At 42.2% G+C, this 15614-nt stretch overlaps 1 protein-coding gene and 1 pseudogene across 2 annotated transcripts in view; one reads left to right on the forward strand and one right to left on the reverse strand.

Moving 5' to 3' along the window:
• fes (FES proto-oncogene, tyrosine kinase) overlaps nucleotides 1–15614 on the reverse strand; it is a 39103-nt gene that overhangs the window by 11523 nt on the left and 11966 nt on the right. For both annotated transcript variants that reach the window (XM_085268670.1, XM_085268678.1), the window contains exons 2-8: nucleotides 15245–15492; nucleotides 14096–14269; nucleotides 11551–11647; nucleotides 11181–11364; nucleotides 1217–1354; nucleotides 1005–1124; nucleotides 718–840 (exon numbers count right to left, since the gene is read on the reverse strand). In XM_085268670.1, the coding sequence (XP_085124796.1) occupies nucleotides 718–840; nucleotides 1005–1124; nucleotides 1217–1354; nucleotides 11181–11364; nucleotides 11551–11647; nucleotides 14096–14269; nucleotides 15245–15492 (1084 nt within the window). The remainder of the gene's footprint in view (nucleotides 1–717; nucleotides 841–1004; nucleotides 1125–1216; nucleotides 1355–11180; nucleotides 11365–11550; nucleotides 11648–14095; nucleotides 14270–15244; nucleotides 15493–15614) is intronic.
• On the forward strand, nucleotides 5037–8158 carry LOC146583228 (histone H1 pseudogene; annotated as a pseudogene).

Here is a 15614-nt window from a genome sequence, read left to right on the forward strand (position 1 = left end):
GAGCCCAGATGTTTGGGTTTTAAACTGTAGGAATTTTTACTAACCAGGTGTTTATAAACAAAATGATTAATGCACACATGAAGATGATTGATCAGCTGTGCTTACGCTCATTAGACCCAAAGAAAGTTTCACTCAAGAAAACATTTGCAAAGACCTCAAAATGCTGGAGATCCGACCCTCTGAACTACTCAGGCTGACATCTGAGGTCAGGTTAGGTCACCTTAATTCAGTTTTTCACTGTTGATTTGCAAAATGTTTCTTCACCATACAAAGCAAAGGTCAGCTTCACCTCACCACCTGCACCATATGTGCTCCCAGCTGCCTTTGATAATGCAGACTCTGTTGCATATACACACATTGTTTCCACTTGTCCTTCAAGAGCCTGTTAATGACTCGATCACTCCCCCGGGTCTGTATAGCTCTAACACCTTTAGACACCCTCATCAACCAAGACAAATGAGAGGGTTTGGGCTCCATAACTCTCAACATATTGCTGTATTATAATTCATAAGGCACTTATGGCCCGCTGAGACCACACTGGTTATTAGCCGTTGCACAGCCAACAGCACACTGAACTCCCCCGATGGGAAGGACTGCCCACTGAGGCAAACTTTAGTAATTTGTCTTCACAGCTACCACAGGACAGTGGATTTTTTCATTGTGAACCCCCCTTTCTAATCTCTGACAGCTCAGCATCAGCCTGGTTGGTCTGCTCACCTCTGGCCCTTTTTGACACCTTCCTGCTCTTCCCCTAACTCCAGCTCCAGCTGCTCAACTGAAGTCTGCTGAGAGCCCAGAGACCGAGCCAGGTCCAGGAGCTCCTCCTCTATCGTAGTCAGTCTGTGAGAAGAAGACAGAAATCCCAGGTGAAGAGGAAGCACTTCATATATAAAACAGAAAGGGAAGGTTAACGGGAGGTTAAAGGAACACGAGTTAGTCGTGTGGAGGAAGCTGTTGCAAGATTAACAAACGAAATCTGAATGTGATTGCACTGTTGTTCTCACTTGTGCTGGATCGTCTCGAGGGTGAGGTCATTCAGTTCAATCTCCTTAGTGCTTAGCTGCTCGGTGTCCTCCAGAAGGCTGTTGTCAAAATCGGCACAGGCAGGAATCTCCCCCACAGACCTTCAAACACACAGTCCACAGTATCATTTCTCTGAAGGGTTAGCTTCCGTGATTGCCATGTTGCTGAGCGGAAACGGTCCGCCTCTGCGTACCTGTTCTGATGGATGAAGCTCTCATACTCTCTGTGAGGATCGATGGCTGTTAGAGCTGATGCCATCTCTCTGTGGATCCGCACCACTTCATGATGGAGGAGAGTGCAGATGTCAAAATACTCCTGGAGGATCTCCTTTCTGGAAGGATGAAAACAGAATGACACAATGCAAAGCACAAATATCACATTGCGTTTTTTAATTTGCCAAAGCATAACACAATTTCCAGTTTGGCTGGATGCAAGTTGCCTCATATTAGTGATGTGAAAATGTCCTTTGAGAGATTTGTCTGCGGTTAAGTATCCCATCACGTCACTTTCTCTGTCATATTTATGTTGTTATTCCCTGTTTAGAATATAATAAAAGTGAGAGCAGTGCCCGTTTTTCAGCCTCTGCTGTTAGACAGAGACTGGATCTGTCAGCTCTGCCAAACATTTCCTGCCCAGAGCCCCCAAAGTCAGCCAATCCATTTTACCAGTTTGACTGCTTGTTTCTGTCTTTGACTTTTTATGATTTACCCTTTCAGACCCTTTAATTGTCTAAATTCCCAGAACTCTTCTCTCTGCTTTAAAACTCAGACGTTCATGCAGTGTTCAAAGCTGTCAAGCCTTTGTAGGTAATGTTTGCATAGAAAAGGCTTTTGTTCATAATGAAAACACAGGCAGCACTCTGCAAAACTCTTGAATCACCTCTCATTTTTTTACATTTTGCTGGGGAAAAAAGGAAATATGTGTTTTGTTCTCTGTCAAGATGATCCCACGCTGCTTCAGTAATGATTCGGTCCGGGCTCTGGGGAGCCCGGTCCATGACTCATGGAGTTCCAGCGTGTGTGTTCTTCCATTCAGGCATGCTTTTACTGCAGTGTGAGATCAAATGAGGCCACTGCCAATCAGATGCTTTCCTGATGGTGATGCATAGTGGATGAAAATCTGACAGTGCCTTTCAGCGTTAATAATTTCATCAATTTTGACAAGATCTTCAACACCACTGGCCACTGAGTTTTTTTCCTATTTCTGTTCATCTACAGGAAATCGTTTTTAAGGCCTGACACGCCAGTCGACACCACAATGTATAAACTGGACGGGCAACCAACGCCCTCAGTTTCCATGCACGAATGCTATACCAAGGGGTTAAATGCACAGAAGTACCCATTAAATTTACAACTTACAGGCTACTGATGAGTCATTTCTATACATTTACTAATCTAAAAACTGGGCCACCTTTGCAAGCCACAAAAAAGGAGAGCTACTTTAAACCACAGTTATACACACACAGGCTACACACAGAAAAATGTACCATAATAATAAAACTGCAAAAAATATCTGTCTTGGTTTGCAGACACAAAGCGGCAGGGGGGTATTTTCTCCAGGTCCAGAAGTGGATTAATGACCTCAGCACATACTAGGACAGCTGGCTGTTAGATTTGTATTGTTGATTGTCATTTATGCTTAGAAACATTTACTTATATATGCTTAGAGTTTTGTAATTAGTTGTAGATTGGTAGAGGTTTTGATCCTTGATAGTCTGCAAACTTTGTGTGTATTAGACAGCACTTTGGGAGCATGAGAGGTCATACCGTGTTTTATTATTTTATGGTAGGATTAACGTAGTTGCGTCTGTTTTAGTCTAAGTGCTCTTTGTTTAGATGAACTGCAGGACTTCCTCACCGTGTTATCTAGGATGAACCATCTAGGGTGAGGGGGAGGCTACCCTCTTCCTGACCAAGGATGTTTGACCCTTTGATCAGCAGTCCCCACACACACACACACACACACACACACACAGGCAAGGTACTCTTTGTTTGTATGTAGACGTCATATGTTAAATGAACTTATGCATATTCATGTAACCTCAATAAAAGGACAGTGTATGGGAGAACGGACGAGACCAACTGGAGTCAAGCGGTTATCCGGTTCTCTCCCGTGCACGAGTAACATGAAGAACTTTGCCTATTTGTGTCTTGCTTAGCAGTGTAATTATATTGTCTTAACGTTCCAGCGAATAGGTTTATGCTACAAACCTAACATTAATTGGTCCTTCGATGCCGGCTCCCTGGGATCGCATTCACCGAGGGGGGGGATGCACGCTGAAAGACTGACGTCAGCCAGGAAGTTCCTGTGGATTCGCTGTCTGTCTTTCTCCTCGATGAATGGCGATCGGCGGGATTCGAAGCTGATATTACACGCTAAGCAACGCCGAGTAAGTTTAAAGAGGCCGACTCTATAACCGTGTCGTTGTGCAGTCTCCGCCATTTTGTGAGGCGTTGAGAAGTTCGCTGCTTTGTGGAGCGATAACTGGGTTAGTGTCCCGAAAAAGAAGTTTTGGTTAAATCGCCCAAGGGTCCCAAGCGTCCGGTGAGTGTCCGGTTTTGAAATCGCCCTGGGTGTGTGTCCCGAGCGTCCCTTCATTGGGTTTTGTCGCGCGAGTGGGTGAGCGTCCCACAACTGGGTCAGGGTCCCGAGCGGTCCGGTGTGAGTCCGGAGTAGGCCTATTTTGTGTTGTTGTCATTGTTGTCGTCGTCGTCGTTTTTGTTGTTGTTGTTGTGTGAGTGTGTGCGGAGCAGAACACGTGGTCTGTGACACCGACTGTTGTTGTTATCATGGGTTTCTAAGCAACCAAGAGTGAGTTAGAGGGAGAAAGACGTTTGTGCTGGACTTTGCTCCTGGCAGCACAAAGTATTTATGTATAAAAGAGAGAGAGCGAAGGCTCCACAGCTGCGTGGGTGCACGCGAATGCGGTCGCGCGGGTTTCACGCGGACCTGAGCCGTGCGGTTAATCGCAGGCTTATAAATGGAAGAGATTCAAATGTTAGAAGTTTTCAGAAAACACACCAGCCTTGAAGAGTGTGTGGAAAAGGCCAGCCCACATCAGCAGCTGTGCTCTGGTGGGTGGCTTTCCCCCCACCCCTTCCTGACACAAAATGTTAACAGCCTGTGTGCCAAACCATTGAGGTGGATAGTTGTTAAAAGTAACCTACATTAAACTTGTGGTTGCTTAAATTCAGTACAATGACATGTGAGGAGAAGTGATATAGGTAAATATTTAAGCTAATGAAGTGCATAGAGGCACTTGACCTGTGTGGAAGACTGTCGTCTTATTATGAACCATTGTTGAGATATACAGCACACCTGTGAAAACAACTAATATGCTCAACCCTGTGTGAAACATCTAAAAATACATGATGGAGAAGCTGTGTTGAATATGTAAGTGTAAGACTTTGCCACTGTGGGCAGAGCATGCAACTACTGTGTGATGTCGCGTTGCAGTTTTGTTTTTGTTTTTTGAGCTGATGAGCAAGCTACACATTATCAGATCAAGAGCTGTCTGGGAACTACTGCTACTGTGTAGCATCAGCATCATGTTTTTGTTTATTTGTTTTGTTGGATTAAAAATAATTAAATAAACTGGTGATCATGCTTATGGATCACCATGGCACATATCTCCAGCCATATGGTTTATTTATGCAGATGAAAAAGTGAGTGTGAATGTGTCTGACATCACAGTGTTTTTGTGCGCTGTGTAAAAGTAATTGCCTTTGATTGTGAGTGAGAGCGGTGATTCTGCAGGTCACCAGCTATTGTAACGAAAAAAAAAAGAAAAAAAAGAGTGAAAAAGAAAAATCATAGGAAAAAGGTTTTGTGTTGATCAGCCAAAAATAACTACAATTTCATTTTCTGCTTTTAAGAAAAGACTGTTCACAAAAACACAGAGAGAGAGAGAGATGTGTGTTGATTAAGCAGTGATGATAATAATGAAATGTCTTAGTTTGTCACTTTCAGGTGAAAAGCAGACCTGAATCAATTTTCCACATGCAGCAGTCGGAAGAAAGTTATAGTTTAACATCATTGGAAACATGCAGGCCAAGTTTCTGGCTGACTTATTTACAGTGCCATGTGTTTCTCAACCTCACAAGCGAGCTCACTCCTCCCTGAAGATAAGGAATGCAGCTCCATGATAAAGAGACAGCAGCAAGTCCTGAGCACAAAAAGTCCCAGCAAAGCAGCAGCAATGTGGATAAACAGCAGCAGAAGAAGAAAGCAAACCCATCTTCCTGTCTGATTGGTTGAATTTCACGGAGGGGCGAGCAAGGTGGCAGCATGTTGAAATGCTCAAAAAGGACTGAGTGACTCGGGCAAGCCACATGCGGCTAGCGACATGAAAGAAATGGACCCTTCATGATGCGTTCAACGTGCCAGCGCTGTGGTGGGAAAGGCTCCATCATAAACACGCCCTGCGCCGAGGTTCAGGCCAAGAAGAAGAAGACGATGACTTCCAAGCCCAAGAAGGTCGGCCTCAGCGTGGGCGAGCTGATTGTGAAAGCCGTGGCCGCTTCCAAGGAGCGCAACGGCCTGTCCGTGGCCGCTCTCAAGAAGGCTCTGGCTGCCGGAGGCTACGATGTGGACAAGAACAAGGCCCGTGTCAAGACCGCCATCAAGAGCCTGGTGGCGAAGGGCACCGGGGCCTCCGGATCCTTCAAGATGAACAAGGCTACTGAGAGCAAAGCCAAGAAGCCCGCCGCAGCCAAAGCCAAGAAACCGGCAGCAGCTGCTAAGAAGTCGCCCAAGAAGGCAGCAGCAGCACTTCAGCTACTAGACAGGACAAAGCTGAAGGAGAACTGCCGGGACTGTTGAAGTGGGAGAGGACAAAAGAGTGAGAGGACAACAGAGTGAGAAGACTAGGTGAGAACACATAGGAATTATTTAATGTGGGAAATCAAAATTTGGGTTAGCAAACCTGGGGAAAAGAAAACTGACTGCTTAAGTTGGAAAATTGAGACGGAGTCTGAAACATTGCGAAAATAGAAACATATACAAAATCACACACACACAAGCAGAACATGCATTAACCCTACTAACAATTCCAAACACAAAATGACTCATGAAGACTCATAGCACATTAGTTAAGAAATGATTAAATAATAGCAGAGAAATGTGTAGGAAAGGCAGCTTTAAGAACATGCTCTGCTGGAGATGCAGCTCCACAGACATGCATTAGACCTGCCTAATAACACAAACACCCATGCAATGAAAATTAGCTTGTTATCTTTCATCAGTGTTACAATAGTGTCAATTTAGCAGACACTTGTTATCAAATACTGAATTTATCCTAAAGAAAAAAATTGACTCTACAAGTTGCAGGACAACAATTTAACTTTTGTGGGGAAAAAAAAAAATCCTGGTTTGATAAATCAGTGATCAGACAATAAATTTAGTGTTAAAATGGTAAATTGGGAGAAGCTTCCTGCTTGATTGAGGCAGCATAAGTAATTTACTGTATGAGGGAAATTGTCTTTTGTGATACTATTTTGAACATGCTTTTCTGTCGTCCTGTCAACTTAGTGGGTTAATAGCTGATATGCAAATTAGTTGATCGTTCTTAGATTAATGAAAGGTGATTGAATTCTAGCACGAGTGAATGAGATGTGTTGGAGTTGTTGTGTGTTGAGTGGAGACTCTAAAACACTGAGTTTCCTGCTTTGATGTGCGAGTGAATCCTGTATTTAGATACACAACTCTGAATACATCAGAACAGACTGTTTTGTGAAGTGCATGACAACATGTCACATGTTTTATGATGAAGGGAAAAAGGAAAAATTGAATAAAATAGATCTGTGGCTTAAATGAGTGAAGAGCACAGACCTGGTGATTAAACTCATAGTTATGTGGTGTGGTGTGTTGTGCAGCTGATGGTTGGTTTGGAGTGAATCTAGCTGATGATTCTTCTCCTGTTGTGAAGTTGATGAGGAGTTTGTGTCATGACTTAACAAGGCCTTTTTATTTTGATACTTTCACAGTGCACTGAGAGTTTGGTTTGATAATCTCTGTTATTTTTTATTTTTCATTTTTGAACAAGCACTGATTTTTGCTTGTGAATTTCTTTTCTTTGAGCAGATCTGCAAGTCGGGAATTAAAAGCGTTACACGTCGTCAAGAAAATTGTTGCAAGTGAGTTTCTCCACATTTAAAATGGGTTCAGGAGAAAGCCACTTATTTGGGACAATTAGGAAATGAGAGTCCCCCCCAAAAAGGATTCAACGAGGAAATCCAGTCTAAATTATTTTTCTTTTTGAAATAATGTCGTTTTGCTGAGCGTGGAAACGAATGCGATGATAATTTCCACAATTAGCAAAAGAAGGAACCACTGAGTGAATGAGTAAGAATTTTAAAATAACTGACTGACTGACTGAACATGATTGTGTGAAGCTAACCCCCACCTGACAAAGGTGCAGATGAACCCATGTGTTTCCTTTTACAGGAGCAGAAAGATGACAGCAACACTCGAGGTTGCATGATGATTTAACCTTTTAAATGCCATTTTCTGTGCCTGTGCATTTATCAGCATGCCAGTTCTTCATGTGAATTGATGATGCGATTTATACCAGGACAACTGGTTGATGTTTTTTCCTACTACAGGATTTCTGGGTTTATGTGTGAGGAAAACTGTGTTTACAGGTTATGAGTGGTGATGCTGTTGCATTGTGTTGATGGGAAAATGTGAAGGTTACTTTGATAATGTGAATAACCTGTGTGAAATTTCCTGTGTTGAGAACTGGTGTTACTTCTTTCCACAGCTAGGGTTGACTTTATGGTGTTTTTATGGCACCTCTAGAATCCGTTGACCTGTGTCTGACCTCCGTCTGACCACAGTCAATGTGTATTGCTAATGTTTGTTTCTTTGAGAATGCTGTAGTAGATTCAGCTGAAGCGGACAAGTGACATGGGTGAAACAAATAAGAGATTACGGTATTTATGGAATAGTTTATTATGGGCTCATTTGCTGGCCACTTTTGAACCCATAATAATAATATATGAGTGGAGTGACTTTGCTTAAGAGAAGTCACTGATTACATTAATGTTAACAGAGTACATGGGATAATCCATGTCTGAGGTGAATTAGGGTAATAGTTGTAGTTACTGATTTGAGAAAACCTGCACATGACACTTGTCTTGCTGATGTTGAATGCTTTATTGTTCTTATGATACAATTGTTTACAGGTATGGAGTTTGATTTTACTTCCAGATTTTGCTTTCCAGGCCATGATGGTGTGTATGCAGGCTCCTGGGAGAGCCCGGTGTTAAGCATACTTAATATGCAAAGCACACTAACATTTTTATTGCAGGATTGTAGGTCCAGGGTGGTGCTGCTCCAGGGGAGGAGATGCCCTGATGTTGCCTGGGATATGATCTAGCTAATCTTTTTCTTTAAGACAGGGATCCAGGTTTGGTGAGTTGACTCATGGGTGTGTCCATGCGTCAAGAGGAGGGGTCCAAGGATTAACATTAAACAATGTTTTTTATTATTGTTGCAGTGATTTGTGTGATTAGCCGTTTTATTTACAAATATTAAACCTATGCAAGTGGTGCACCCATGTTCAGATGAGGCTTTGATGGCCTATAAGTGAAGTTCACTGAACTAAAGAATGTGGTTTGATGATTGTTGACATACTCTCCAAATAGTTTGTCTTCCTAGCAAGGAAATACAGGTGCAGCAGTAATCTCCTGAGAAATCTTCAGAGGCCCAGTGAGAAGCGCATAGCTGACAGGACCAGGCAGTGGTTGAGGTCAAAGGTCAAGCTGGTTGGGGCCCATCATGAAATCAGACCTTGGAGCCACAGCAAGGACCATGAAACTGCTTGCAAAATAGAGGAGAGGATCGTCCACAAGATGGGAGCTGAGGCCAGGAGAGAGGCTTCAGGAGGATCAGAGATCATCTTCAGCACAGCAGACATCACACAGAGAGCTGTGCTACTGAGCTTCCAGGAGATCAAGAGGAGACTTCCCACAGCAAGATGTTAAATAAAATGAAACATTCAATATTGACGCTGAGGAAGACGACTAAGGTGTACGACGTGCTCTGCCTTAAACCTTCAGCAGCGTTGGAACATGAAAACTCGTGGGATGAGGGGAGCGTGCCAAGCTCCATCGACAGCGCAGAAGGAGTTCGAGGATGACATCATGATTCTGTGAAAGCACAGGAACCAGAAGCTATGGTGGTGATGACAGCAGTTTCCTATGAACATCACCTAATGCTGTGCCACTATACTGTGCATACGATGACACTCTGAAGGCTGCTGGGATCATAACAGCAGTAAGATGACGGAACCCAGCACCCTTTCCACAGAGAGCTTTTTCTGCAGAGCGTGGACAATTAAGGAGTCATAAATATCCCCCTCACAAGACGAAGGTCTGAAGTCAGGTGATGGGGGCTGGTAAGAGGCCATAAAACTAGAGTGCTGAGAGGTCTGCAGCTTGGAAATAGCTGAGACCCATGTTGACGAACCACAAAACCAACTAGTATGTTTGAATGTCTATTCTACATACATTTGGACTCTGGTCCTATGGACAGTGATGGAAACAACTGGAAGAGACATTCATGACGCCCTGCAGAGCTTAAACCACTCTGCAGAAAGACATGTGATGTGCACACCCGGAGGAAGCACCACCAAGTTGAGATGTTTTTCAAAATGTTACTTTTTTAGTTTCACTATTAAATTAACAATTTCTTTGGTTGCTCGTAAGATGCAGTTTGCCATGAGATGAGCTCAATGAATGGGGTAACTGCTAATACATTTATTAAACTGTGTACCTTTCAGTAATTTAGGGTGATTTGACATATGCTGAGTATAAAAAGGTTTGCATTGAAACTGTCAGACATGACGTATTCATACCTGGGAACTTTTCAGGCATAAAGGTCAAAAAGGGGGGAAATGTTAGATTTGTATTGTTGATTGTCATTTATGCTTAGAAACATTTACTTATATATGCTTAGAGTTTTGTAATTAGTTGTAGATTGGTAGAGGTTTTGATCCTTGATAGTCTGCAAACTTTGTGTGTATTAGACAGCACTTTGGGAGCATGAGAGGTCATACCGTGTTTTATTATTTTATGGTAGGATTAACGTAGTTGCGTCTGTTTTAGTCTAAGTGCTCTTTGTTTAGATGAACTGCAGGACTTCCTCACCGTGTTATCTAGGATGAACCATCTAGGGTGAGGGGGAGGCTACCCTCTTCCTGACCAAGGATGTTTGACCCTTTGATCAGCAGTCCCCACACACACACACACACACACACACACACACACACAGGCAAGGTACTCTTTGTTTGTATGTAGACGTCATATGTTAAATGAACTTATGCATATTCATGTAACCTCAATAAAAGGACAGTGTATGGGAGAACGGACGAGACCAACTGGAGTCAAGCGGTTATCCGGTTCTCTCCCGTGCACGAGTAACATGAAGAACTTTGCCTATTTGTGTCTTGCTTAGCAGTGTAATTATATTGTCTTAACGTTCCAGCGAATAGGTTTATGCTACAAACCTAACACTGGCGGTGAGCGCAGGACACACGGTGTCCACAGATTTAACTATGAAATTGAAATTAATTGCCTAAATTCCCAGAATTTAACATTGTCTGTGATGTGTAGACACAGCACTGGTTCATTCCTTGAGTTAGGTTTTGTAATGCTTGAAAAAGTCGCTGTTAAGCAGCCTAACAAACAAACAAAAATGGTCTGGCACAAAAACTAGACTGAAGTGAAAAAGCAGCCAATTTCTGAAGAAAAACATTGAATGACCTTTAGAAAGTCTGGAGAACTACTGCTCAAGACCGATTTAAAGCGTCTGGCTCCTCTGAAGCAAAATAGAAAGACGTGAGAGGTGACTCAAAACATTTGCACAGTACTGTAGTTACACATATGGTAATTAGAACATTTGTTCTGCTGCTGTAGATTGTGAGATATGCTTGTTGATGGCAGCAGTGGAGTGTTATCAAGATTTGAAATTAATTGGCAAACATTTGTGTCGTGCCACGATCAGATGTGTATCTGAGTGACGACGAGCAGAAATAAAACACCGAGATGATTCGCAGGGACGCACCAGTAAATATGAGCACTGTACAGAAATGCTTCTTGTCATTCTTAATGTGTCTGTTTTTCTTCCAAACATCCACGCAGCGAGTGTGATCTTACAGTATGAGCACCATCTCCTGCTGCAGAGTCTGCAGGGCGCTGAGCAGGGCCGGCTGGATCTGACTGTAATGGTGCTGATGGTAAACTTGAGCAGCTTGCACAGAGAGGACATACTCATTATGGACCTCGTAGAGTTTCAGTGAAGCCTTTATGTAACGCTCTTTGGCCTTATCTCGGTCTTTTTCTGCAGACACACACAGGCACACAAGCACAGTACAGAAAATGATCACAGAATATAGGTCATGATAGAAATACACATATCAGACTAAACACAGGAAAACAGAAAACAAACAAAAAAAAAAAACCAGACCGTGACATCAACATGAAACCGATTCTATTCAGAAACATAAGTGATACCAGAAATCCCCACCTTTGCTGGTCTCCTGGTACTTCCTCTTTGCCTGAGTTGCATCTTTCACTGCGTGCCTGTAGCTGCTCTTTAGCCTCTCCAGTTCTGTCTGTGTCACCTGAAGCAATCCATAAAAACAGCATTTTACATTTTGAACACAGTGATAAAAAGCTAATAACGTAGGCTTTGTGTTGGCATTTAAAAAACAGGCCATGAAAAGTTAAAACCACCTCATATATAGTTCGCCCAAAACTATTTGACCTGAAAGAAGAAAAACCCAATTTACTCAATAAAAAAAAACAGCAAAACCGAAAGGTCATGGCTCATTTTGGACCTTTTTGGACAGTGTGGACCAAAAAAAAAAAAGACATTTTTTAATAAGATAGTAGACAGCAGCAATAAAACAACCATTCAGTTGTACTGATGATACCGACTCTATTCTACAATTTCCCAAACGCAGCTCTTCCAAATCTGATGCAACAGGAAAGAAGCCAACAAATCCTGAACCAAGAAGGGACTGCAGGGAGGAAGAATTTAAAAGAAGCACACAGGCTTACAGACAACCCGTTTAAGGACTTTAAAATGCCAGTAACTAGCTTCCTTGTTTTAGTTCTCCGTTGGCTGAGTTCTACATCAATTATGATTTATTTATAACATCTTGTTTTTTTTCTATGACTCATCTAATTAGAGGGCATCAAGCTTGCTCCTCTAACCTGTCGACCAGTAGGCAGAAGTAGCGTAGCAGAGAGAAATAGCCCCGCTTTATTGTCAGCCTTATAGCGATGATAGCATCTAAAACACACCAAAGCAGGAAATGAATTTTTCACCTGTCAGGACCTGTAACTGCCAACAAAGCTGTGTGTTGTCACTGTAGTTATGGAAAGAACTTGTACATTACACAGATTTAACAGCAGCAGGTCTAAAAAACAGATTTTACTGAATGATTCATGGTTGGAGGTGTTATAGAGAGAGACGAAACTACAATCAACTGTTTTTCAGAGGAAAACCAGCTGAAACAGTTTGCTTTTAAAGTTTTCTGTTGCTTTACTTGAAACTAAGCACTCGCCTACATTTACCGATGTGCCTCGGTACCGTAACAGACACAAAGCCAAGAATTTTTAAGCGGTTTAAAAAACAAAAATAAAACATCTTTTACAAACACATAACTTAAGGGCAGTGGGTGTGATGGGTGTCAAGTCGAGTTTCTTTAAGGTTGAAAAGCTGTCAGTACTATTTAGCACAGGAAGTGGACTGCTGTTGTGTTAGGTTTTGCTAGTAACATAAAACATGAGAAAAGCATAAGGTAACGATCTGACCTTTGTTGTGTGGCTGGCGACAAAAAAAATAAAACCAACACAAACCAACATCACAGATACAATCAAATTCACTGTCGCCGTTGTTTCAGTTGTGATATCAAATAATCTCTCGCTAGTGTAACTGCACAGTGATGTAAACGGTTCAAAGGCTGACCGGGCTTTTTCTGCACAGCAAAGTAGGAAAATTAAACTAAACAAACAACCAGACAGGCGTTCAAACTGCACTAAAATGAACACATCATTTGCCTGATGTAATTGGGTAATAAAACCCAGTGTGAGGCAGCTACCAGTATGAGATGGCATCAAAATGCATTTACAGACACTCTTTCCAGTCTATTGAATCTCATATCATTTGACTGCTGTCTATTTATAAGCTGCCATCACAGCACTCATCTGCAAGTCAAGTTGACATATGAGGAAAAACGAGACAAACATTTCCAACTAGCAACGTCTGGTTTTGCATGAGTGCATGAAATGTGGGATATGTAAACATTCTGCTCTGACTGCTTTTTTGTTCTCGTAAAAAGTAATTTAGTGTGTTTGCTTTCAATTTAGATATGAGCACAGTGACAAAAAGAAGCAGGCAGCAATTATCTCAGTAAATTCCTGAAGACCCTGCCGTACGCTGTGCTGTTTCAAACGGCCGTGAGCGGCTGCAAAACAAATTTGTACCAGCTGAAGATATATCTTTGCATACTAGACAAAGTTTTTTTTTTTGTTTTTTTTTTAAAAAGCACGTACACACAAAGTGATATTTAATTTTAGAGACCAAAAAGCTATAGAACAGGCAAGTGTAGTCACTTACCTGCACCAAGATCATTTTCCACTGATAATAAACATTCATATAGTTCCGCCTTTATTTTTTTTTATTCAACTCGTGGGGATAAAAGTGTGCAAAACTGTGAACCAAAGGGACATTTAGAGAGCAACAGCTGTGAAAATGAACACAGAAATAAACCACCTTGTTTTTTTCCCCATCATTAGAGGTTTGACTGTACAAAAGTAGTTTAATCTGCCTCATGACAGGACTGAAAGTTTGTATAATGGTAAAGTAGCTAGATATTTTAGCTTGTGGTATATGTGTGTAGTTTATTGCTTAAGTCCCAACAAGTCATTGTTCGGGTTCAAGTCTTCAAAAGCTGAATATAGGCCAGTGTGAATGATATCTTTTGAAGTAATGGAAGTGTGCGTGCGTGAATGCGTGCGTGAATGTGTGTGTGCGCGCGCGTGTGCACGTGTTAATCACACACCTTGTTGAGCTCCTGCCTCAGCAGGTTCCACTGCTCTGCGTACGTTTTGCGGAGCTGCTGTTTGTCTCTGATGAGCAGCGTGAGTTTGCTGATTGGACCGTCCAGCAGATCTTCAGAGCGCTTTTTCATCAGCTGACTGAGAGACTCCGTCTGTGACACCAGCACTCCCCATGACTGACAGACAGAGGCAGAAGTCAGCGGTACACATCGTGGGGACATAAAGAGAAAACCGATAAATGGAACTCACTAAACAATCCGTGACTACCTGACATGTTGGTAACCAGCTTTTGGAGCCAGACTTGCTCGTTGGTTCCTTAGTTGGAACTGATTTTAAAAAATGCATGAAGTCATGTTGGACACAGATACAGCTCACTGGGTATTTCATACTACAGAGACTTGGGTTTGAATCCATCATGAGGCCGTTTACTTCCCCTGGTCTTTCTCCTAGCTCTCCTGTCTTCTCCACAGTGTTCTACCAAAATAAAGGCTACTAAACATATTCAGTATAAATAAGCAATGGTTATTGGTGTTAGCCACCAAATTATTATTTAAAAAAAACTTTGAGATGCAGAAATAAAACTAGTTTCAAGCGCATCAGCAGCACATTGCATTTCACGGTTGAAGGTTCTGTAAATGTTTTCACAATGTGTGCAGATGAGCCAAAGATGTGCTTACTCGATTTGATTTGAGAACACATTTAATTTGACAAAGTGTAGGTCAGCTTTCAATATTTTAAAGAAACTAAGCAAACCAAGCTTTTGTAGATTTAGTTGAGACATTGCCAAGTCATTCAGATATACTTTGTACTTATTTTAAACACTAATGGCAGTCACTGGAGTTACTTTTAGAGTATGTCATGTGAGGTTATTAGAGGCACAAAACAGTTTTAGATTCATGTGCCAACTTCTGTATTTTATTTCCTCAGCTTATATTACTGTTTTCTTTTACTTTGCTCATTGAACACTTGATGATTCATGAGTGTAGCAAACCCTTTTTTTTGGGAAAAACCGAAATGTGCATCAAATTAGAAGATTAATTTTAAATGCACTGAATGAATGAGTCTATTGCGCAGTGGCATTCTCCCACCTGAACGACAGGTGATGAGGTAAATCTAAAGCTTCAGGCGCAGTGCGATATGCAAGGCCTCACCTTGTTGAGCTGACTGATGTAGTCCAGTCCTGTGTTAGCCTGAGGTCGGTCCAGCTTCTCAGCCAGGCCAGTCATGTGGTGCAGCTGCACTGAAAATTCCCGTTCGCTCTTCGCTCGCTGCCCCATCCACTTCTTCATGACCTCCATCAAGAGAAGCTCTGAGTCCAGCAGTCGCAACACTGCGGCATGTGCCTGTGGACACCTCAGGTCCTCTCCAAAACCCATCTCTGGATAATTACGCTTTCCTCCTGCCAATGAATTGTTGTTAGCAGTAAATCCTACAGCACATTTGCATTCTCGTCAGAGACGCAGGAGCGGAGCAGCAATTCGTAGCAGCTGCTAATGACCAAGTGTATTCATTTCAATGTGA

This window comes from Mchenga conophoros, linkage group LG1, assembly GCF_057382185.1.
Source record: "Mchenga conophoros isolate Kocher_MC1m ecotype Shallow Benthic linkage group LG1, M_conophoros_male_GT1.1, whole genome shotgun sequence".
NCBI classification, from domain to species: domain Eukaryota; kingdom Metazoa; phylum Chordata; class Actinopteri; order Cichliformes; family Cichlidae; genus Mchenga; species Mchenga conophoros.